This window comes from Tachypleus tridentatus, chromosome 13 (assembly GCF_004210375.1).
Source record: "Tachypleus tridentatus isolate NWPU-2018 chromosome 13, ASM421037v1, whole genome shotgun sequence".
Taxonomy (NCBI): domain Eukaryota; kingdom Metazoa; phylum Arthropoda; class Merostomata; order Xiphosura; family Limulidae; genus Tachypleus; species Tachypleus tridentatus.
In genome coordinates, this window is record NC_134837.1 from 124,601,836 (window position 1) to 124,625,073 (window position 23,238).

General features: G+C 31.8%; 1 protein-coding gene across 3 annotated transcripts; it reads left to right on the forward strand.

Moving 5' to 3' along the window:
- Window positions 1–898: 898 nt before the first annotated feature.
- On the forward strand, window positions 899–22,792 carry LOC143239093 (protein YIPF3-like). Of its 3 annotated transcripts, XM_076479909.1 has the most exons (10): window positions 899–1,043; window positions 4,599–4,635; window positions 6,031–6,122; window positions 9,484–9,590; window positions 9,864–9,912; window positions 10,718–10,810; window positions 12,169–12,300; window positions 14,314–14,436; window positions 19,975–20,098; window positions 20,809–22,792. In XM_076479909.1, exons 1-10 carry the CDS (start codon window positions 1,041–1,043, stop codon window positions 20,823–20,825), a joined length of 777 nt encoding a protein of 258 aa, XP_076336024.1. In that variant the 5' UTR covers window positions 899–1,040; the 3' UTR covers window positions 20,826–22,792. The 3 variants fall into 3 exon arrangements, with proteins under 3 accessions (XP_076336024.1, XP_076336025.1, XP_076336026.1); XM_076479910.1 differs by lacking the exon at window positions 14,314–14,436; XM_076479911.1 differs by lacking the exon at window positions 12,169–12,300.
- Window positions 22,793–23,238: the final 446 nt, after the last annotated feature.

The following is a 23,238-nucleotide window of genomic DNA, read 5'->3' on the forward strand; positions in this document are numbered from 1 at the left end:
CATTAAGGATTTATCTGAAAGTTCATTTTATGCTTATCCGATCAAACCACAGATATTAGCGGAGGAACTCATTGAGAAAATAGCGAAGTAAATAATTCACAAAGCACGATTTTTACATAAAAGTAGATTTAATTAGACTGATACATATTTTTCTAAAATATTTTAGTTGCTTCAATCTCACAAAGAGTACAGGAAACAGAGCCATTTAATAATAATAAGAAAATCAATTATCTCTTTGCTAATTTGTCAAAACATGAGACTGAAAATATTTAACATGCGGTGTCGAAGAACAGTAATAATGCTTCCCATTAATATTCTTCAAACTATCTATTTTATGTCTATCAGATTCAATGGCTGATAAGTAATTACAGCAGCTGAAACCACTGTATGAACCTACTTGTGCAATGAAACTTTTAATGAAAATTACAGCAGATACACTATCATGCGTCGATTTAAGAATATGTGTAGTTTATTTACTAAAACTATGAAATTCAAACATTATTGTACTAATTCTAGAGAACTAAGGATCTTTCATATATATAACTGAAACATCTAACTGTAATATGTTTATGCCAAGAGCTATAAGTTTTTTACGATTATTTCTTTAAAAATTACGTGAACGATTGCACAAAAATGTTATTCTACTGACCTATAAAAAACTGATATTTTAAAATAAATTTGTGGAATATCATTCTAAATGTTCTGATAATACCAAAGAACACTTATAATAAACTTCAGACAATACTTTTCTCGGTAACTTATAATCAAAAATAGAACATTTTGTGTTTAATCAAGAATGTATATTAGTTTAGCCAATGTGTATATTAGTCTTCCTCACAAATAAAATTTATATTTCTCTTTTTTTATCTGTTTTAGTTTCTCTCCAATAGATGCCACTTTCGACTTTAAATACGTAAATATAGAAGTGTAAGTAAACGTTCGCAGTTGTTTGTGATTTTAAAAATTATATTTATTACCCTCAGTTGTTATTTAAATTTATTTTAACAACAACAAAAGAAAAGAAGGAAAGGGAAAAGAAAATGGTAAGATGTTTTGAAATAGTTGTTTAAATAAAGTTAGATAAGACCAGTAATATTTTTGATAGTGTTAATTATATTGTCATTGTAAACTAAGGTAATCTGGTATATGTAAAATTCAGTGTGTGTTACATTATGCTTGATTTCTAGAAATAGTAAGAGTCTTGTTTGTTTAATGTTTGAAGTTAAGTGCACAGCTAAAAATGGGTTATATTTGGTCTGTCCAAAATGGGTATCGAAACGTGGTGTATAGCGTTGAAATGTAAGTTCGCAGACAGTAGATGAAGTCATAAATGCTAAAATGCATTTCTCCAGACTATAATTCGATAATTGTCTGCCCATTAAAAAATCTAATAAGTCTAAAATGAAGATGTAGTTTGGGATCAACTAGCTCCGGGCCAACTGCATAAAAATTTGTCATGAAAGTAAAAATATTGATTCACTTTTAAACTTAAATTGTTTATAAATTAAACTAGTTTGTTATATAACGATCGTTTTTAATTTTAAAAAAACAAGAAACATAAGCCTCTTTAATCAACGGAGACTCTAAACTGATAAATCAACAAATATTTTTCCAGTTTTATTGTACACACATTTCAATTTTTATTTTGACTACGTAGACTAACAACAATATTACGTTATATTTTTGTTGTTGAACAACAGGAAATAAAAACAGTTGATGGAAGACACTGGCATTTCTATATATTATAAGTTGGTAATCTAACTGATTTGTACCAATAATTTTTCTAGGAATACACCATGAATTAATTCATGAATGATTTTAATTTTGATTTGCTCACAAAAGAATTTACCAGTGTTTGACTGCACTTGTTGATTAAGGTTTGTTTCACAAAATTTCAGTTAATTGTTAAATGTGAGGTTAGGGTATAATATGCAGTGGAGCTGGCTGTACTCTTTCTCCTTCATATTTGACAGGCTATACACTAGTACTATATAGAGTAATTAGTATTAATGTTGGATGTTTAAAGATAATTACTTGTTTTTGACTTGTAATCAGTACATCAGTGAATACATCTAAACAGTCTGTTAGCTTTTTTACTAGCAACAGAGCACTGCTTGAATGATTTGAGTAACTTATCCACAAGTTGATAATAGTTTCATACCAACAAACCAGAACAGCTCATCCCTAATTTCAAAATGGCTGTTATGGATTTGAAATAATTTAAATTTTACTTGACTTGCTTTAAAACTTGTTGAACTTTTCTACAAAATTTTCAAATATATTAACATTGGTATTGTTTTAGAAATGGTCTCAACTAATTTTTTTGGTAGTAGACATAAATTATGCATCAAAGAAATTGTTTACTTCATTTTATTCAGTCACCTTAGAATATGCTACTTCATGCTTGAACTCATTTAAGAATCCATAACATTTTTAAACATACTGCTTTTTTGTTTAGTATTACTTTGAAGTTTATTGGATGTGTTTTTGTGCAGAATGAATTGAATGTACTTTTGTTTCTTTCATAAATCTCAGATATATTTTTGTGTAGAATGTTTTTTTTCATAAAATTCAGTAGTTTGCTGTGAATTATATTTTGACAATTATAATTAAAGGTTTTTTTAATCAAAAATTTGTTCGAAGTTATTCTGTCTAATGTGCTCAGTACAAATAGAAGTACCTATAAACCTTTTTACTTTCTCCAGTCCAACTACCTTATAATCCCATTTACCAATTGTTATATGACCTGTATTGATGTGATTTACTTAATTTATCTTTTGTATAGTTTCTTATTAAAAGTTTGTTTGAAAATCTAACTACAACAAGTTGATGTACTTACCTTTGATTAAGTGACAAATAACCTTATTAAGAGAAGATAACAGATTAGTGAAGTACTTAGCCATTGTTTAATATCGCATCATAAAAGAAAGAAAGAGACTCTCGTATTTGATCTCACTAAAACTGTAGGAAAATATTTTCTGGCCTTAATGCTATCTGTTTTTAATTTTTGATGACAAGAAAACCATTTTAAGTAAAAATATATCTCAAAATGGCTGGTATGGATATTAAAATAAAGTAGAGAACAATGTTTCACCCTTCAAAGGTTAAACTGAAGATGACCTAAGAAGGTTGAAATGTTGATCTCTGCTGTCTTGAGATGTATCTTTATCTGTTTTAAATGTCTGAGTTTTTCTTGATTGAGGTTAGTGTGTTTGTTAAGTAGTACTTTTGGCTAATTTTACAATTTTACATTTAAAAAGAATGTCATTGACTTTTGTATAAAAATATTATTATTAAGTTTTATATGCAATATTTTAAATGATACCACCAATAAAGTTAACCAGTTACTGTAACAACAATTAAAATTGACTTATTGTACCTTTGTGCAAAATTCACGTCCAGTAACAGTTTGTTTGTGCACTTATAATATTACTCAATGTAATATACATTAAAATTTTGTTTGTTTCATACAATAAAATATTATTGTGTTGAAACCTTTTTTTTTTCCCCCAGGGTTTGAAAGGATCTGCATTTAAATAACATTTCTTGCCATAGATTTTTCCTATTTTTTTATTTGCTGGTGTTTTTTTTAGAATTTCCTTTTTTTAATTTTATTATTTCATTATGGAATTACACTAAGTTCCTGTGGATTTGTCAGACAGTAGGAAATTTGCTTAAATGTAGAAAGCATGCAATGGTGAATGTAATTGTTTGTACAGTAATAAAGAGAGTTGGATTTATAAGGAACCAGTTTTGTGATTTATGGTGTTTATTGTTTGTGTTGTTAATGTGGATATTTTATTATGTATATTTAAATGTAATTGGATCCACAGAGAATGGTTGTTGCACTTAAAGGAACAGAATAAATTAGTTTTAATATTAAGAAGTGTTAGGTTATGCTGTTGAGAAAAGAATGTGTTGTTTGTTCTTTTTGGGGTGGGGAAGGAAAGCATTTAAGAGATGAATGGGAAAGATCAAGATATGATTAGGAAAATCATTTCTTTTGTTGAGGAGAAATATAAAGCTGATAATAAAACTCCAAAGCCTTCAGCAGAGTGTATAAAAACTTTAGTAGTTAGAAGATTGCTAAAATGTTTTTATGAAATTACTGGGGTCTCATTTGTAGTATAATAACTAATTTTTATCCACTTTCTGCATCAAATCTATATTTACATAGTTTAGAGTGTAACAGATTCAGTTGTAGAAAGTTGAAATATCAGAAAAGATGTTTTGGATTTGTTTCCTTTGGATCACAAAAGATTGAATTTCAGGATTTTAAGTGTTTGGGAAATTTGAAAACTGTATTTGAGTATAACAGCCTTAAATATTGATATTAGTATCTTTGTAAGTATAGATGTAAATGTTTATTTTCATCAGTAAATTTTGTATTAGTTATGAGCTTGTGTAACAGGTTACCTGATGGTGTCCCTTAAGTGGTTAGATTTATACTTTTCAGCTTTTGTTGTGTAACTACATCAATATGAAAGACTACATTTATTTTAGATGTGGGTATGATAGGCTTAATGGCTTTGTATCGTATTAATGTATTTTCACAGATAAAGTGTGTTATGTTGACTTTTAAATATTTTGTTTTTCAGAACCCTGAAGTGATTGAAATACCTGAATCATCTGCAGGTGAGTGAGATGGCCAGTATCAGCCAAGACTTGCAACTTCTTCTGGAACCATAAAAATTAAACAGAAACGCCTGTGGTAATTTTAGACCCCTAGTTGCAAAAAAATTGACTCAAAATTAGGAAAAAAAGACCTTTGAGCCAAAAATGGATTGGAGGCACCAGACTATGTAACTGTAATCCCATAATACAAAAAAAAGCTTTTTTTCTGATTAAAAATATATATTATGTGAAATCTATAGAATGTCTTGCCAGTAGCATAAACTTTCTTTAAATCCAATTGTATAATATGTATTGTATGATATATATCACCTGGGTTTCTTTTAAATTTGGTTCTAGACTCTGTATCATATGATAAATATTACCTGGGGTTCTTTAACTGTGATTCTAGACCCTATATCTTATGATAGATATTACCTTTTGTTGTTTTTTTGCTGTGGTCCTAGACCCTGTATCTTATGAGAGATATTATCTGGGTTTCTTTTGACTATGATCATAGACCATGTATCTTATGATGGATATTACCTGGGATTAACTCTGATTCTAGATCCTGTATTATATGTTAGGGATTATCTGGGTTTTTATAACTGTGATTTTAACGGCGTATGTGATACAGATGTAGTCTGTGGACAGCTATGTAGATATGATAAACTGGTATTTTTGATGTTTTGAAAGTACTGTTTTACTTAATTTACATAAAAACATATAATCTAGGTAGCTCATACAGTGTGTATATGTAATGAATTCAAATCAACCACGTGATAGTCTAATATTTGGAACAACTCGACCGTTTTCATCGTACCTAGGAAACAGAAAGTCATCTGATCAGTCCAAGTTATTTCTTCAAAATATGGCTGCTTTATCTTGTATGGATAAAATCTAGCATTGAAAAAATAATCTCAGCAAAGAATAACCATATGGATTTACAAGTTAGTTATTGAGTCACACAGGCTTGCATATTAGGCTTGTGATGAGTTAACCTATTGTAAATAAAAATAACCATGTGGATTTACAAGTTAGTTATTGAACCACACAAGTTTGCGTGCTAGGCTTGTGATGAGTTAACCTCAATCGTCAATAAACAGGTTATGAATTTTATAACTTTCAGGGGTAGTAGATATTTAACAGTTTAAAAGATAGAATAACAAAAAGTAACATTTTCATAAGTTTGAATAATTAAATGTAGATTTGTATTTCACATATGCATTTCATGGAACTAGAAGAACACTGACTCTAGTGTAGTTCATGCAGAATTAATGGTAGCCAAATTTGAAACTTGGTAGTCCTGGGTGTCGAGCCAGTGGGTTTTTATGTCTGTACGACTTGTTTCATGTCATGAATGTTGAAGGTTTTTTTTTTAACATTGATGTATTTAATTTTCTGCACTTAAAATCATAGAACTGTACGGGAAAATGGAGGAACAACAAAAGGGACAACGCAAGGCAGATCCTGAAGTTACTGACAACTGGGGCCAAAATGTTTCTAACTTGGTAAGCCATCTGCATTCTTCTTGTAATTCATTTATGGAGAGCTTGAAAGCAATTTTCATAGATTTGTTTAGTTAGACCTTTATAGTCTTGCCCAGAAGTTTGACTAGTGAGGAGGGAGGCCTGGTCCCCTGGAAAAATCTAGGCTTACTGATCACATATCAGTTTCAGCTTTTATGTGTAATAAAGTCATTTTTTTATAATTTAATAAAAAATTAAGACTTCCGTAAACACTATTACATTTAATTTGCTTTGTTGACCTTTTTATTAAAAAGTTCAGCTTTTTAATTTATTGACCCTCCTCAATTTTCCATCTGCTCTGAGTGGAAAACCTGACTATGTCACTGGTCATACTGGATGTAGGCTCTTGTTAGCATTTAGTGATTTCTTGAATAAGATGTTCAGTCTATATTTTGTCCAAATAGAGGTTTTAAAAATGTAAAGTTGCAACAATGATATTGAATGTTAAAAAACAAATCATCGGATTCTTTCACCTTAGAAACCATTTCTTAACATATTTAAATATGGACACTTGTACATAATTGTTTGTGGCTTAAAATAGCTATAATATAACTTATGTTTCATTTCCAACTTGTACATTTGTCACTGTGTCATGATTGGTAGAATTTTAACTATCTGTAAGACAAAAACAACAACTGTAGAAGATTTTATTGAAATTCATAAGGAATTATACTGTTGGAAACAAATTATAATATGATATTGCTAGGAATGTCTCCTGTTGGGACAGTGGTAATTCTTTGAATTTATGCAGCTAAAGTCAGGGGATGGATTCCCCTTAGTGGACACAGCAGATAACCAAATGTGGCTTTACTATAATAAAAACACACATATAGCTTGGAATATCAAAATATTTGGAATCAGTAAAACATTATACAGCTAGAAGGATACTGGTAATATCAGTTAATAAACTCTTGTGACATAACCAATCTACCTTCACTAGAGGGTACAGCACAACCCCTGGGACTGTCATTTAGTGCTGGAATAACATGGAATAATGGGGTAGGATACAAGTCTGATTTTATGTTGTTTTTTTTAAAACAAATTGAACCAATGGGTTGGAATGTTACTAGAATCAGTTTGCATGATTGTTAATGTTAGAAAAGTTCTCTCTTTATTTAAACAATTAATTCAATGTTTTAAATGTACACTTGACACAGATATTCTTAACGACTATTGTATTCTATTGTTAGCTATATCTGATCATCTTTATCAGTTTGGTAAAATACTTGACTTATTGGACAAATTCTTTTGTATTACTAAGTAAAAATAAGAATGTAAAATCCAGTCCACTTAATAATAACAAGACATTTTATTTCTTCAAGTTTCTCAGTTATAGTTCATAATTGACCTAGCCTTTATCAAGCACTAGGCCTAACACTAAACCTATTTATTACCTGCTGATTATCTTGTCTATCTTTTTTATGTTATTGTTGTGGAAACTTGCTTAATAATCACAAAAGTTAACTGCTAACAATCTCAGTCAAGTAATCTTACTACTTCATCCTCAGTGTAACTTGTAATAAACTCAAATTGATAGTCTAACATTTCTTGTAATTAACATATGATTGCAACAAACTACCTACTGTTTCTGTATTTTTACTTAGATAGATTCTATAGAATGCATTATTTCTTCAGTTGGATACACTTAAATTTAATTATATTTTTTAGCTATAAACACAATAATATTTGACAAGGTTTGGCCACCTTGGAAACTTTAGGTTAGTCCTAAATACATTTAGTGAACTAACAATGCAAAACATTCTCTATAATAAAAATACAATAATAAAGATAACAATTAAAAATCATATAACTTCATATATTAAATATTTTAACCAGTATTGTTAATGAAGTAACAAACAGAAAAATATAACCACTAATTTCGAGTTACACTCATTAATCAATATGCCTAAGCCTAATTTACTTTTCATACAGCTCAAATCAATTCTTAAATGATCTAGTCATTAAATCACATTTGAACTTCCTCTGGTTAAACAACATTACAAACATATAAATTTTAAAATAAAAACAAAGCCTAAGCAATGTACATTTAACATTGTAAACTAATTTAACTGGTAACTTCTGTCTTTTATAAATAGGTGTTATTGTTAGTTATTTCTAGTGATAGAAGTAATTGAGAAATAGAGAGGTGATAAGAGTTAGATATATATTGAAGTTTTATAAGCTTTTTTTTTTTTTTTTGAAGCTATAGTAATCCTAATCCAGTTTACCAATACTCTTAAGGTTATTTGAGTTTTATAATCAGTTATCCTTATTACAATATCATTAGTTTTTTTTGGAAAGACTTCCATTTGGAATGACTCTTTTGTGATACAAAAACATTTTTGAACTTGGAAAAAAAGTCATAACATTTTAAATTGTTAACATTTGATTCCTTTGGTGGAAAATGAAGTTCGATAATGTGCTATGACAATGGTTATAAACATCTTTAATGAATCTATTGGGAATTACACATATTCCATCTTCAACAAATCAGTGATAATAATGAAAGGAGCGATTGTTAGCATAATTACTATTATAAAAGGAAATTGTAAAAAATTCAACTTCACAAAAAGAGAGAGAAAGTGCTAATTCTATAAAGTAAGGGGGAAAGATTCAAATTTCCATGGAGATTTGGACTTTAATCCGTAATATGTATACTTTCTATTATCAACAGCTAATTATCATTACAACCATACATTAGAATTAAAAAGAATCAGGGTGTGATGATTCCCTATTGTAAACATATACAGCAGAGTTTGGAGCTTGAAGTTTATGCCTTATTCTGTTCGAAACTCCTGTATTCTAAAGCATGTATTTGTAAGTGGCAAGAAGTTTTGCCTTGTAGATGGCTCTACAACTACCACGTGTATATTTATGTATGAGATTTGGACATAAAGAGTGAATGAAAACGACATTGCTGATTAAGAAGTGATGACTTGAAGACAATACCGAGTTTAATATAGTAGCGAAAAGACCTTGATGATACTGATAAGAGTTGAGGTCGTAGTTCGTCTTCCCTGACTGAAAACAATTATTGAAAGTCCACTATATGCATGTGTTGTAAATCAAACAGAACAACCTTATTTTAAGTAAACAACCACAACTGAAAAACTTGAATATGCTAAAAATGTATTTCAAAGTTACTGTGTGGTAGAAGTGTCATGGGGGAGGTTTTCTTGTACAATTTCATTTGTAGCAAATTAGAATGTATTTACACCAAAATACCACACTTTTTTGTCTCCATTAAAGTGCTTCTGTCAGTTTTAATATTTGCTTTGTGAGATGAATACAGTATTGCTTGTTTCTTTGTTATTTCTACTTACATGGCTTACAACTTTGCCAGGTTTTCCAAGCAGGAAAGCTTCATGCAGAGAAGGCCTACAGTTTGTATGCAAACATAGATGTACTGCGACCTTATTTTGATGTTGAGCCAAATGAAGTAAAACAGAGGTGAGTCAAAAATATGTTATATATATTTTATTATTCATGGGGTATTAGTTTATCATGTAGAACCAAATTAGATAAAACAAAAATTAGTTAAAATAGCTGGTGCATTTTTACTGTTGAGGGGTTATTTATTTATTGAGCAAAGTTAGGCAAAACAGTTATGAGTAAAAAAGAACATAAAAAGGTTATAGAAACGTTTACTTCACCTCGTGTTAATATATTTAAGGTCTTGTTTGTATTGAAACTTCTTTCAATAATTATTGTTTAATTTTATAGAATCATCCATTCTTTTATTCCTCGCTACCCATCATTTTATAAAACAGTGGTAAGTGAAACATCTTTCCTTTTAATTTAACTGTGGACTGAAATAAGACATTGTTATGTGGTATCCCAAATGGAATTACAACTTAGAAGGATTTTATATGTAAAAAATGATATTTGTATGATGAAACTTTGTAGGGTGGATGGGCAACTGCCTGTTGTGGAGACACAAGTGTAGAGGACGATGTTTCGAACGTTTTCTGCCTTTCGTCTTCAGGTCATTGTGTGTGTGTGTGTGTGTAGGTGTTGTCGGTCTTTTATAGTGTTCTGGTGAATTGTGGAGAGCTTGTTATGATTGGTTGGATTACCATAACACGTTGTTATAATTGGTTGGATTATCATAACATGTTTTCCACAATTCACCAGAACACTATAAAAGACCGACAACATCTTACACACACAATGACCTGAAGACGAAAGGCAGAAAACTTTCGAAACATTGTCCTCTAAACGTGTTTCTCCACATCAGGCAGTTGCCATCCATTCTACAAAGTTTCATCATGAATACTCTGCCTAAACAATCTATCAAAGACAATTGTATTCTTGTAATAGATTTCTCTGGCATGCAACTAGTTTTTTATTATTTCAAAAGAGGACTCTGTGCATAAGTAACTAAAAGAAATGTTATTGCAATTGTCTTAGAGGAAAACAGACTGAATTTTTTCCACTACTGTAGGAATATTTTGTCCAAAGATGATGAAAAGAGTACAGTTAGTAAAACATCTTTGTTTAATAACTTTGAAGAAAATTAAGTCATTCTCAGTTTGACAGGATTAGGGTGGCAAGTTAACTCATATTTCCACTTTTAGTCTATTCCAGGAGAGTTATATGGGCCTCTGATGCTCGTATTTACTCTGATTGCATTACTTCTTTATGGAATGAAGGTTTCTGAGCATGTTGTGGTGAGTACACCATCACTTGTCTCACTTTTCTAATGCTACTTTTATTATTTAGTGTAATATTTAAAACACTTCTTACATTTCACCTGCTGCTCTAGTAATAGATGCTTGTTGTGTATTGTTTTACCAACAGTTTCTCACCATGTACTTGTTTAAAAAACAGCCGTTGGTTAATATTTTAAATATTATATCACAAGTGTTGAATATGAATGAATCTGTAAAGTTGAAAATTAAACCTAGTGGAACATAATGTATTCAATAAAAAACATTTAACATGTACCTTGTGCTTTGTCTGTTCAGTTCTTTGGTAAACAGCAATAACTAGATAAGTTATTGGAAAAGTTCAAGTTGCTGTAATTGTTTTTTGGTCTTTATTTCAGTTTTATTCTTAAAAATTACACAGAAATAACCTTTTGTGAAATTTGGTACAATAAGAAAATCAAACTTTCACCAGAAACATGCATATTTCACTCAAGTACGTGTGGTACAGGTTGATTTCATTCCATGAAACACACATATTTCACTCAGATAGGTATGGTGACAGGTTGATTTCAATCCACAAAACATACATATTTCACTCAGGCATATATAGTATAGGTTGATTTCAACCCATGTTGTATTTTATACCTATATTTCTTTTCTTGCATACTGGTATTATTTCTGTTTATTTTCTGTAACTCTCTTTGTACCATATAAGATTGATTATTTGAATAAAACGTGTCAGTGTTCCAAATATTGTTAGCATCGTTGAACACAGCTCAGAATAGATGATGCTTGTAGTCACTTTATTTAGAGATATGTTTGATTTACTGACTGATAATCATGGAAAATGTATTGAAGACTTTCTATGACAATTTGTTTTTTAAATACCCTTTATCATCTCTAGACATTTTTCAATAATACTTAATATCTTCAACATGCTTTCAGTGAAATTTTGAAGTAGTATTTAAAATGTAATGACATAACGTAGTTTTCTCTGTAATTGGGCCTGACATGACCTGGTGGTTAGGGTGCTTGACTCACAAACTGTGGGTTTCAATCTCCATCACATTGAACATGCTTGTTCTTTCAGCTGTGGAAGTACTGTAATTGACAGTTAATCCTACTTTTCATTGGTAAAAGAGTAGCCCAAGAGTTGGTGATGGGTGCTATTGAATAGCTTCCTTTTAGTCTTATCAATCATAAATTAGGAACAGCTAGCTTAGTTAGCCCTAGTGTAGCTTTACACAAAATTACAAACAAACAAAACCTTCTCTTTAATCACTGTAGAATTGTAAACATTTTGTTTTTAAGATAAATTCATCATATGATGATTATCTGTAGTTAAGTTCATTATTCCATTAATATTTTAATACTTCCAGCAAGAAGGAACTCTCATGGGAACTGCTTTTGGTGTGTGTTTTGGCTACTGGCTAGGAGGGTCAGCATTGGTATATTTCTTAGCATACATTTGCAATACACATATCACATTCTTAGAAACTTTATCTCTTATGGTAAGTAGAGAAATAATTCAAAAAGTACGGATTTAATGTATTTATGATGTTTATTGTATTTGGTTTTAACAGTATACAGTGTACTTGTCCCAAAAATAATTTTGTTCCAGAGATTATATTCTTACTTTAATTAAAATCATAACTGTAAAATAATTTTCTCAGAAATTTTTGTTAATCAACTCATTGTGTTAAAAAATAAACATTGAGCCTTAAAACTGACTGAGAAGGCTGAAATACTTTTTCAGGTATCCAGCAATTACTTTCCTTGTCTTTAATGTAGAAAATCAACATACATCTGTGTTTACTTCAAGTCTGTAAACATGATTTTTGTATGTCTGTCATCTGTGATACCATGCTTGATTTGTATTTCACAAAAATATTATGATCATTTTATTGAAAATGGGAGATTTAGTGTACCAATTTAAAAGTACAAGATTCATAGTAAATAATAAAAGACGAATTTATTACTAAATCAGAAATATAATTTTTCTATTTAATTAAAATTTGAAGATTTAATGTACCATTTTAAAATGGTTTGGAATGACACTGTTCTTGATTCCGATGAGTTTTTGTATTCGTATAAAAGCTTTTTTTTAAATCTAATTGGTTGTGTATCCCATGTTTTCTGGTAATTGTTGCTTAACTTTTTCAGTTATATTAGTTATTTCAAATATATTTATTTATTTACCATTGAACAAGTTTTCTCAATTTTAGGAGTCTTACAAAAATTTGAAACCAGTTAATTAAGAATAAAAAAAAAGGTCTTAGATATTAATTATTAATTGTTTTATTATGTTTGGTACTGGTTTGCCATTCTCAGTGTTTTAATTTATGGTGTTCAAAAAAATTCACTTATTTAACACAAGTCAATTATTAGAAAGTTCTTTTAAAGCACCACAATTTGAAAGTTTGTAAAGCAGATGTTTCAAATAAGTTCTCATGAGAATATAAGGATTATCTTAAAACTTCCATCGGAACATGTTGCACCAAAATAAAATGTGGAAAGGTCATAGGAAGTTAATAAGTAACAATAGAAGTCTAATTTTTTATAAAACTTATTAACTTTGAAAAAACAATGTATTTGTAATATCTAATAAAACCTTGATTTGGTTTTGAACTTAAGAAGATTTAGATTCTGTTGTATGTAATAAGACCTTGTGTAAATATTTAACATAAAAGAGCTGCAATGGTTTTATTGAAAAAATGTTCATCCTATTGCTAATGTTTTGTCTCTTGAAATGATCATTCTAATTGTCAAGAACGTCCACTCAAACTTGTAGAAATTATTCGTTACTTAAACTGCTAATATATTGTAGTTTAATGTCATCAACAATCTGACTACAGAGTTTCAGTGAAAAATGTACACTTGATGGGCTCAGTAAGCTTTGTCCTTGTGGACACACAGAACTTAAATCTAGGCTGTGATCTTCTCACCTCTTGTACACTACACTATTTTATCCATCTGCTGTTCTTCTCAGATTAGTAGTAATTCATGTAAGACTGAAACTAAATCCATTGACAGTAACAACATTAGGTTGCATCAGTTATCATGCAGTGTGTTAAAAATTACAATCTTTTTTTTATTTTCATGATAGTTGTAATTTATGTTCTATTAGATGGTACCGAAGTCATTGCAATAAGCTCAATGTCTTTACACATTTACAGAATTTCCATCCTTAATGTCGGTACGGTACTGATGACGTGCAGTCCAGATCACCTTCACATGTTCAACAATACTTGGTACATTTATATAAAAAAATCTGTCTAGAATTTAAAAAAAAAAAAAGCAGTATTGTGTTCCACTCCGTTACAATTGTAGCCACCTGTTGGGACACACTGAAAATATTCCCATAAAGAAACGTTGGAAAATACAATAGACGTAATTTAATTACACTTTAAATATTTATCTTATTACACACTGGTTATTGTAGCACACTAAAGTTTATACTTAATTTTATTTTAAGTCTTTAGTTGCACATTTTTAGTTGTATAGTTTTGGTTCCTTTTTGTTAGGGATATGCATTATCAGGCCATTGTCTGACAATTTTTTTGGGAACTGCTTTTCATCCTGAACATTCACACCTGTTCTTTTATGGTGTTTGGTTATTGTGTGGAGGACTGACGGCAGCAAAGATGGTGAGTGTGCTTGCATTGCAACTCTTTCAACCTAATCATAACTTATTGAGTAGGCTTAACATTTAATGTTTAGGTTAACAACTGACTCAGCTGATGCTGAGCTACTATGTTCACTTGTGTGGAATCTTTTTAATGTCATATTTTTCAATAGATATAACTATATTAATGTAGTGTTTTTTTCCTCTAGCCAGTCTGCTATTTGAAATCTAATTTACCATTTTACAGGGTTACTTATACACAAGTGAATAATGAAACATGCACTTAACTTGGTGACATACAACATTTCACTAGAATATGCCAGCTGTTTATGTCCTTATTCCAAGTTACAGACAAAGAGGTCATAATTTCATTGTACAGGTCACTGATTAGGCCACATTTAGAGTATTGTGTTCAGTCTTGGACTTCATACCTAAGGAAAGACATTGAATTCTTGGAAAGGGTTCAGAGGAGGGTTACTAAAAAATGGCATCTGGGATTGAGGGATTGTCATATGAGGAAAGATTAAGATCCTTAACAATTTTTTCTTGAAAAAGAAAACAATTGTCAGGGAGGATCTGATTGAAGTGTTTACAATTGTAAAAGTAATTGATAATATGTTGATGTACCAACATTCTTCACACTTAACAGTGTGAATTATAGAACTAGTGGACATAAATAGAGATTTATACAAGGTAGAAGCTGTCTTCAGCTAAAACAGTTTTATTTTTCAGATTGGATAGTTGGCCTATGAAATTGTTTGCCTTTTGATGTTGTGGATGCAGTAAATTTGAGTGAATTTAAAAGAAAGCTTCATAGACATATAAATGAGATAGTTGGTTTTCAAATTTGTTTAATGCTTTTAAGTTTGGGTAAGAGGTTGAAAAGGACTAACAGACATAGTGACATATCATCATAGCAGAATATGTCATGTTTCTGGTTCTTTTTAACAAATTTATTTTCAATAAAATGTTACATATTAGAAACTACTTTTCTTTGGGAAAATATTTCACTAGAAATGGGTTGAGAACAGTAAGTTTCATTTAAAAACTTTGGACAAGGTTCTTTAGTAAAATACTAAATATGAGTTCAAATGAGGACAACTTTATGCCTTTTCATTACTGTATGGACCATTTTATACCTGTTCCTTACTGTACGGACCACTTTATACCTGTTCATTACTGCATGGACCACTTTATACCCATTCATTACAACATGGAGCACTTTATACTTGTTAATTTCAACATGGGCCACTTTATATCTGATAATTACTATGGGAACCACTTTATACCTATTCATTACTACATGGACCATTTTATACCTATTCATTACTACATGGACCACTTTATACCTGATCATTACTACACACCCCTTGGTGTGGATTCCTGTACGTGGTGAGGGGACCTCCCAGGGAAGGTTCTCTTCTTTCTGGTTACCTCCTCTGGGATCTAAACATCCATCCACGTGTTTGCCGTGCATGGTGACCCGTGAAGGGGAGGAGAGGATCATGGTGGTTGAGGGGTCCAACCATAACACACCACTTTGGCCTTGAATTCCTGTAGACGGGCAGCCTTTGGGTTGTCCCCCTTGGGTCAGTCGGCTGGTCCGCTTGGGTTAGAGTCAACCAAGTACCAGTGTTGGAAGTTCTCAACGGGTGTTGTGGACATTGTGTCTGATGCTGGTGTTTGGGTATAGTGCTCACAAAACCCTGGCGTTGCTGCAATGTCCTTGCATGACATTGTAGTGTGTCCCCTCATAGGGCTCCATGGTGGGTGGGGTCAGTCAGCACCGAAATTTTCTTTTTCTCCTACAGATCCTCCTATGAAAAATTTAAATAAATAGTGAAAAAACAGTCAATAGGTAAACAACCACGTCTTGAAGACTCTGAGCAGCAATCTTCAACATCTGTAACACCTGTACCCCATTTTCTTATATTACATTCTCTTTGAGAAAAACCTTTAGGGCAAATGTTTCCCTTTTTAATTCAAAAGGGACTAGAGGGACTTGCTGGCTCTCCAAAGTCAGTAAAAAAGCTTCGATCTGCAGACATATTCGTTGAAACATCCACATCCCAACACAGTGAACTCCTTGAATTCAAAGGCAGTTGGGAATGTGCCTATTGAGGTTACCCCTCATGCTACCTTGAATTCATCATGAGGAGATATTGTTGAGAGGGATTTGAAGAACATCCCTGAGTCAGAAATTCTTGCTGGTTTCTCCACTTAAGGAGTTTCTGCAGTGAGGTGCATCTCCACTCGCAAAGATGGAGTTACACTGCCAACAGATATCCTCGTTTTGACATTTACATCACCATGTGCACCTGCCACTATCAAGGCAGGTTATCTAAATTGCAGGGTACTGCCATACATTTCAAACCCTCACCTATGTTTCCAATGTCAGAGGTTTGGCCACTTAAAGACGTCATGTCGTGGTTCCCTGACATGTGCTCGTTGTGATGGCAAGGACCACGATGCCTATGAGTGTGACATGGACCAACATTGTGTTAACTGCAATGGTTCTTACCCTTCCTACTTTTGTTTTTGCCCTAAATCGTTGGAAGAAAAAGAGGTGCAGCATTTGAAAATGACTCATAACATTAGTTATCCTGAGGCTCAGAAATTGCTGTCCGCCACTTCCTCTCGGACATATGCTGCTGCACTTCGTTCCACAAATACAGTGGGAGTGCAGACAGATATCTCTATGCCTCCAAGAGACTCGTTTTCAAAACAAATAAAAAGCCTTTTGACCTCCATGGTTAAAAAGGTTAATGAATCAAAATCTACACCCATCTCTGTTCCTCCCATACATTCCAACAAACCTCAAAATCCACATCCTTTGGTTTCAACTACAGGCATTACTTCAGATACGTCTTTTTCTTCCACTCCAAAATGCAAAATAATCATTTGTTTGTGTCCTCAGTCACTGGAACCCCCTTCCAACTGCAAAGACCTGCCCAATTGACCCAGGGCAGGATCCAAGGAAGTCGATAGACCTCCTCCAAATAAGGACAGTAAAGAAGAAAACGTGGTCGTAAACAGAAGGGTTCTCCAGCCACTTCACCTATGCATTATTAAAAATGGCCACCTTGATACAATGGAACTGTCAAGGTTTATGTTCTAATCTGGATGACATCAAAACACTGATTGCTTCCTACCATCCTGTATCTCTTTCCTTACAAGAAACATTTGTGAAACCTGCCGATACAGTCACCTTTCAGCAGTTTTCTCTGTACAGAAATGACAGGCTGTGTGATGGACGAGTACATGGAGGAGTGGCACTGTTGGTTGATCAGCATGTGCCCACTTTGTCTTTGTCACTCAACACACTCTGCCATGGTTTGATGTGGTTTGGTAGTTGAGCACAGAATCCCCTTTACAGCTTCTGTGTTCACTGCTGAACTGTATGCCATTTCTCTTGCCCTGGATCATATTGAAGCTAAGCAGTACTCCAACTGCACTATTTATACTGACTCGCTTAGTTCTCCACTGGCCCTGGAATCGCTTCACATTGGTTCACACCCTGTTCTCGGTGATATTCAAAACTGACTGGCCCATTTTTCTTTAATATCTTCTTCTATCCAGTTTTTCTGGATACCAGGCCATGTTGGTATTCGCGGGAACGAGCTTGCAGACACGGTAGCTAAATCTATCTGTTCTGGCACTATCACCACTGTGCCTATTCCATACATGGACTATGGTCCTGTATTCAAGGCTCAGCTCCGTGCCGTGAGCAACACGAAAACCAGCTTTTCCAAATAAAACCCTATATTGGACTTTGGCCGTCTTGCTTCTGTAAGGATCAGAAGGAGGAAGTTGTTCTGACTAGACTATGCATTGGTCACAGTTTTTTAACTCATTGCTTTCTTTTATCTGGAACTGATGCACCATTGTGTAGTTTGTGTAACACTCAAATCACTGTCAGCCACATTTTACTTTCTTGTCTTTGTTACGAGTCTCAACAATTTTGCTACATGTCTTTTAAAACTTTTATTACTTTACCTTTTGATAATGGCTGTAATGACACATAACCCGAAACCAGGACTGGAAAGGCCAACTTCAGGTGTCTGACAGTGGTTCTTGTACTTACTTGTTAGTTTTCCTGGCAGATTTTGATAATTACCATTATGCTACGGAAAGTCTTTTACTCTGGTTTCTCTCTTAACATTGTAGACTAGATGTGAACATTGGTTTTATGCTATTTATGTTTTTCAGTGTTGTTTTGTTTTGCCTTCATTTCCTTCTATGTATTTTACTACATTTACTTTTAGCTTTTTACTGGACGTTTGACGCAGATAGCCTAGCTGCTATGTGCCATAAAACACTAAATCAACCAACCAATTATTACTACATGGACCATCTTATACTTGATCATTACTATGTGGACCACTTTATGTTTGTTCACTACTATGTGGAACTCTTTATACCTGTTCATTACTATATGGACCACTTTATACCTAATCATTACTATGTAGAATACTTTATACTTATTCATTACTGTGTGGACCACTTTTTACTTCATCATTACTGGACACACAACTATACCTGTTCATTAGTATGTGGACCACTTTATACTTATTCATTACTTCATGCACCATTTTATACTTGTTCATTATTATATGGATCACTTTGTACCTTTTCATTACTACATGGACCAATTTATACCTGTTCATTACAATGTAGACCACTTTATACCTGATCATTACTACATGGAGCACTTTATACTTGTTCATTACTACATGGACCACGTTAAAAATGATCATTACTGTATAGACTACTTTATACCTGATGATCACAATGGGGACTAATTTATACCTGTTTATTACTATGGGTACCACTTTATGCCCAATCATTACTATGGAGACCACTTTATGCCTGTTCATTATTACATGGTTCACTTTATACCTGAACATTACTGTATGGAACATTTTATACCTGATCATTACTACAGAGACTGTTTTTTACTTGTTCATTACTAGATGGACCACTTTATACCTGTTCATTACTGTATGGACCACTTTATTCTTCTTTATAACTATGTGAAACACTTTATGCCTCTTCTACTATATGGACCATTTTAAATATGCTCATTACTACATGGACCACTTTAAATGTGTTCATTACTACATGCACCACTTTATCTGATCATTACTATGTGGACCACTGTTTTATATCTGAGCCTATGCAAGAGATTATTCATATTGAACATGTAAATGTCTATATTTGTTCATCTGTAGTGTGAAAAATAATTTTCATGAATTTTGACTCTAAATTTGTTATTTGTTTTACCTCAGAAACACCTCTTTACACTTGAACCAACATACTGACTAATACAGGTGGAAATGTGCATAGTTATATTTTGGGCAGCCATCTTGGTTATTTGTTTTCTGAAAGGAGTTGAATGAAAAAATGGTTACATTGGAATTTTTACTTTGTTGCTGTATGGGATTCCAACAGGCCAATAAAAAGTCACTTGTTTATATCTTGCTTTCATATGATTTACTAGTATTGCTGTCATTCTGTCTCAGCTTCTATATGATGAAAGAATTATTTTTACTTCATGCAGATATCGGTCATGATTTCCCGAACCAGCCGACAACCACAGAGGATTGTTGTGTGTGTAGCTGTGGCTGCTGTCCATTTGTTAGAACTTTTATATTTTCACTTTGCTTACCACAAGACTGTTGAAGGTAAAAATAATTTATCCAGCTTTCAGTAATATTGATTTAAAACTTTGAATGTTAGTTTGTATAAATCAGATTCTAGATTTTGAAATCTGTAACTCCTGACACTGAAGTATCTTTTCCAGCATCAAACAGTCAAGTGAGACAAGTAATCTTTAGAAATTTAACAACAGTGTATTGAAGGATAATATTTATTGTAATACAGTCTAGAGTTGTGTAGCATGTGGAATGAATAGTCTCTTACAACATGCTTTAGGGTCTAGTGTTGTACTGTGTTTCATGTTGTGTCAGGATATGATGTGGAATAAAATAGTGTTCTTTTGTGTTTTATGTTATATTAGAACATGAGGTGAAGTTATATTTTGTGTTAGAACATAATGTGAAATTATGTTTTGTGTTATATCAGGACATAGTGTAAAATTTTCATGTTTTGTGTATTGTGCTGTATTAGGACACTGCAAAGTTATTATGAATATGCATTGTATAATATTATGACAATGTTTTGTGTATTGTGTTATATGAGAACATAATGTATAGTTAACAGGTTGTGTGTATTGTAATAATACAATACAGTGTGAAATCATGAAAGTTGTTTATTGTTTACGTTTCTTCAAACATATGATAATAGTTTATTGTTTAAGTTTCAGAGATATGCTAATTATTTGTAGTTTTCACTTCAAGCTGGGCAATAATATATTTGTTTTTGTTTTCTTCAGTTTTGGAAAGCATTTGAAAATAGCAAGTGAAATAACATCTTTTATGAACACTGACTAAAAAAAATCAGTGCTACTGAATCCAATATTTCAGCAAAAGAGGACAAACCAGAAAATCTAGTTAATCCAGTATTTTGGCAAAACACGACTGATGAGAATCATTGTTTATCACTCAACTCTGTTGAAGAAGTTTGTTTGAGTAGTTCAGCTTTTCAGTCAACTAGCATCTTTTCTCTAATGAATTAGTTGTTAAATATTGGTTTACCTTAAAGCTTCAAACCGGTGTATTGGCAAGCGTTCTAATTAAATGTTAAATGGGAACTTCAAGCAATTCATCCACAGAATGGCACTTATGGATCAGTATTTTATCAACCACAATAGGAATATGAACACTACAATATTGGATTTAGGTTAACCATCTCAATATTAACGTGTTACTCGTGTAACTTTATCTCTTTTCATTTCTGTATTTGTGTATACAACTGTTTATTAATTATCCATTGCATAAATATAAAATTATTAAAAAATACAACTGTCAATTATTGGAAGCTTTCATAAAAATTAAAAGTTGTGTCTGGCATTATTTAGTTTTGGACAAGTTGTTGATTTCATTATTGAGCTTTTGGCCCTTTACTGTGAAATAAAGTGAAATTAATTGTCGTCTTCTGAAGATCCTTAAGATTATAAATGTTCTTCAGGTAACTTAATCAAATTGTTTGTGTGTTTTCCAGTTGTCATTGTAAAAAAATCCTGATTTATTGAGTAACTCTAAAGGGGTTAAAAACCAAAAATGTAACCAAACAAAATGCTTAAAAATGAATTATAAAAAAAGGCTTAAACTTTTGAAAATTAAATTAAGTTCTTATAATTTATTATGAATGCCTCAGATAGTAAAAATCAGTGGGAGGTAAGTGTTAAGTATATTAACATTTTCATCTTATTACAATCAGTATATAACAAGTAGTGGTTGAACCAACATAACACCAGTCTCAACATTCTAGTGGCTTATATAATTAACTGAGTTAGCTGTTTATATGAAAATATATTTTTAGCCACTGTTCTCTATGAACAGTTGTTCAAAATTGCTCTGAGTTTTTCTTTTCTTTTTCTAAGTACAAACTTTTAGCTCATGTCTTCATCATTTCCTGACCGAATTGAGATCTAATTGGAGTTTTGGACTCAGAAAGTTAAACCCTTTCAATTGATATATTTGACCGTGCTAAAGGTCTCATAGATTACTTTTTCACTCCTACCAAAAAGAATTTCAAGTGTGGTGACTATTGAGGATTCCCTATCGTTTATTTTTACAAGATACAGAATTTGGAAATATTTTAGCATAATATTGTATTGCGATTGTAAAGAGACATACCAAAAATCAAGGAAAATATTGTTCTTTATAGCCATTGTGAAAAATGTTTTAATTTTGTTGTTGTAGTTGGCAGTTCCATATGTTTTTTAGAGTTTACTAACCACAGCACGTGCATCAGGTTGTAGGAGGTGAAAGTTCAATAATGTGCACATAGAAATTTATTTACACTGCTCATGCTATAATTCTAAGCCTAACATGTCTCCCTACAAGGTACAAGGATAAGTTAAAGAATAGAAACTTTTCATAACTTGAAGGTGAATGGAATTCAAGTTAAACACTGAAATGTTATGAAACTTGTTTGTTTTCTTAATTTCATGTATACTTACAATTCAACTTTTAAGTTTTTTTAAATATTGTTGTAATAATATTAATCTACTCTGAAATAATTTCATTTTAAATTGGTGTATTATTTAATAATTAGAGCTAATCATTGTCCTACCTGAGATATGTTGCACTGTTTAAGAAATGTAATACTGGCATGGATACTTTAAACCAGTTGTTCAAAAGTATTGTTTCACCAACTTATTGTATCATACATTTCTGTCAAGGTAACAATGACAATAATTTCATGACAATATTGTATTGGTAAGTTCAAGAAATATAACATTCTTATCGGTATTGTTGGTATTGTTTATCAGTGTTACACTATCTTTTGGGTTATTATCTGTAACATTCTTATAAAATTGTCACTCTTGGTTCAAAATAATATATCAGTGAGTACATTTTAAGTGTTATTGGTATTATTACTTGTAGTTGCAGGTTGGTACAAATTATTTAATTTCTTCTTCAGTAATTTCTTGTAATTTTTCCCTAACTGTACTTCCCTTGTATTTAAAGACAACAAAATTATATGACAAATTTTTGCAACACTCACCAAGAAGAAAGACAACTTTTCTCAGACTAATGAAGACGTAAATCTACAGCGAAGACCAAACTAGACGAAGAAAACCAACAAATCCAGTCAAACACCATGCAAGTTTTGATTACCAATACTGCAGCTATAACAGACAAGCAGCCCACCAAATCTCAGACTACCCAAACTAGATTTCCTAGAAGACACAAAT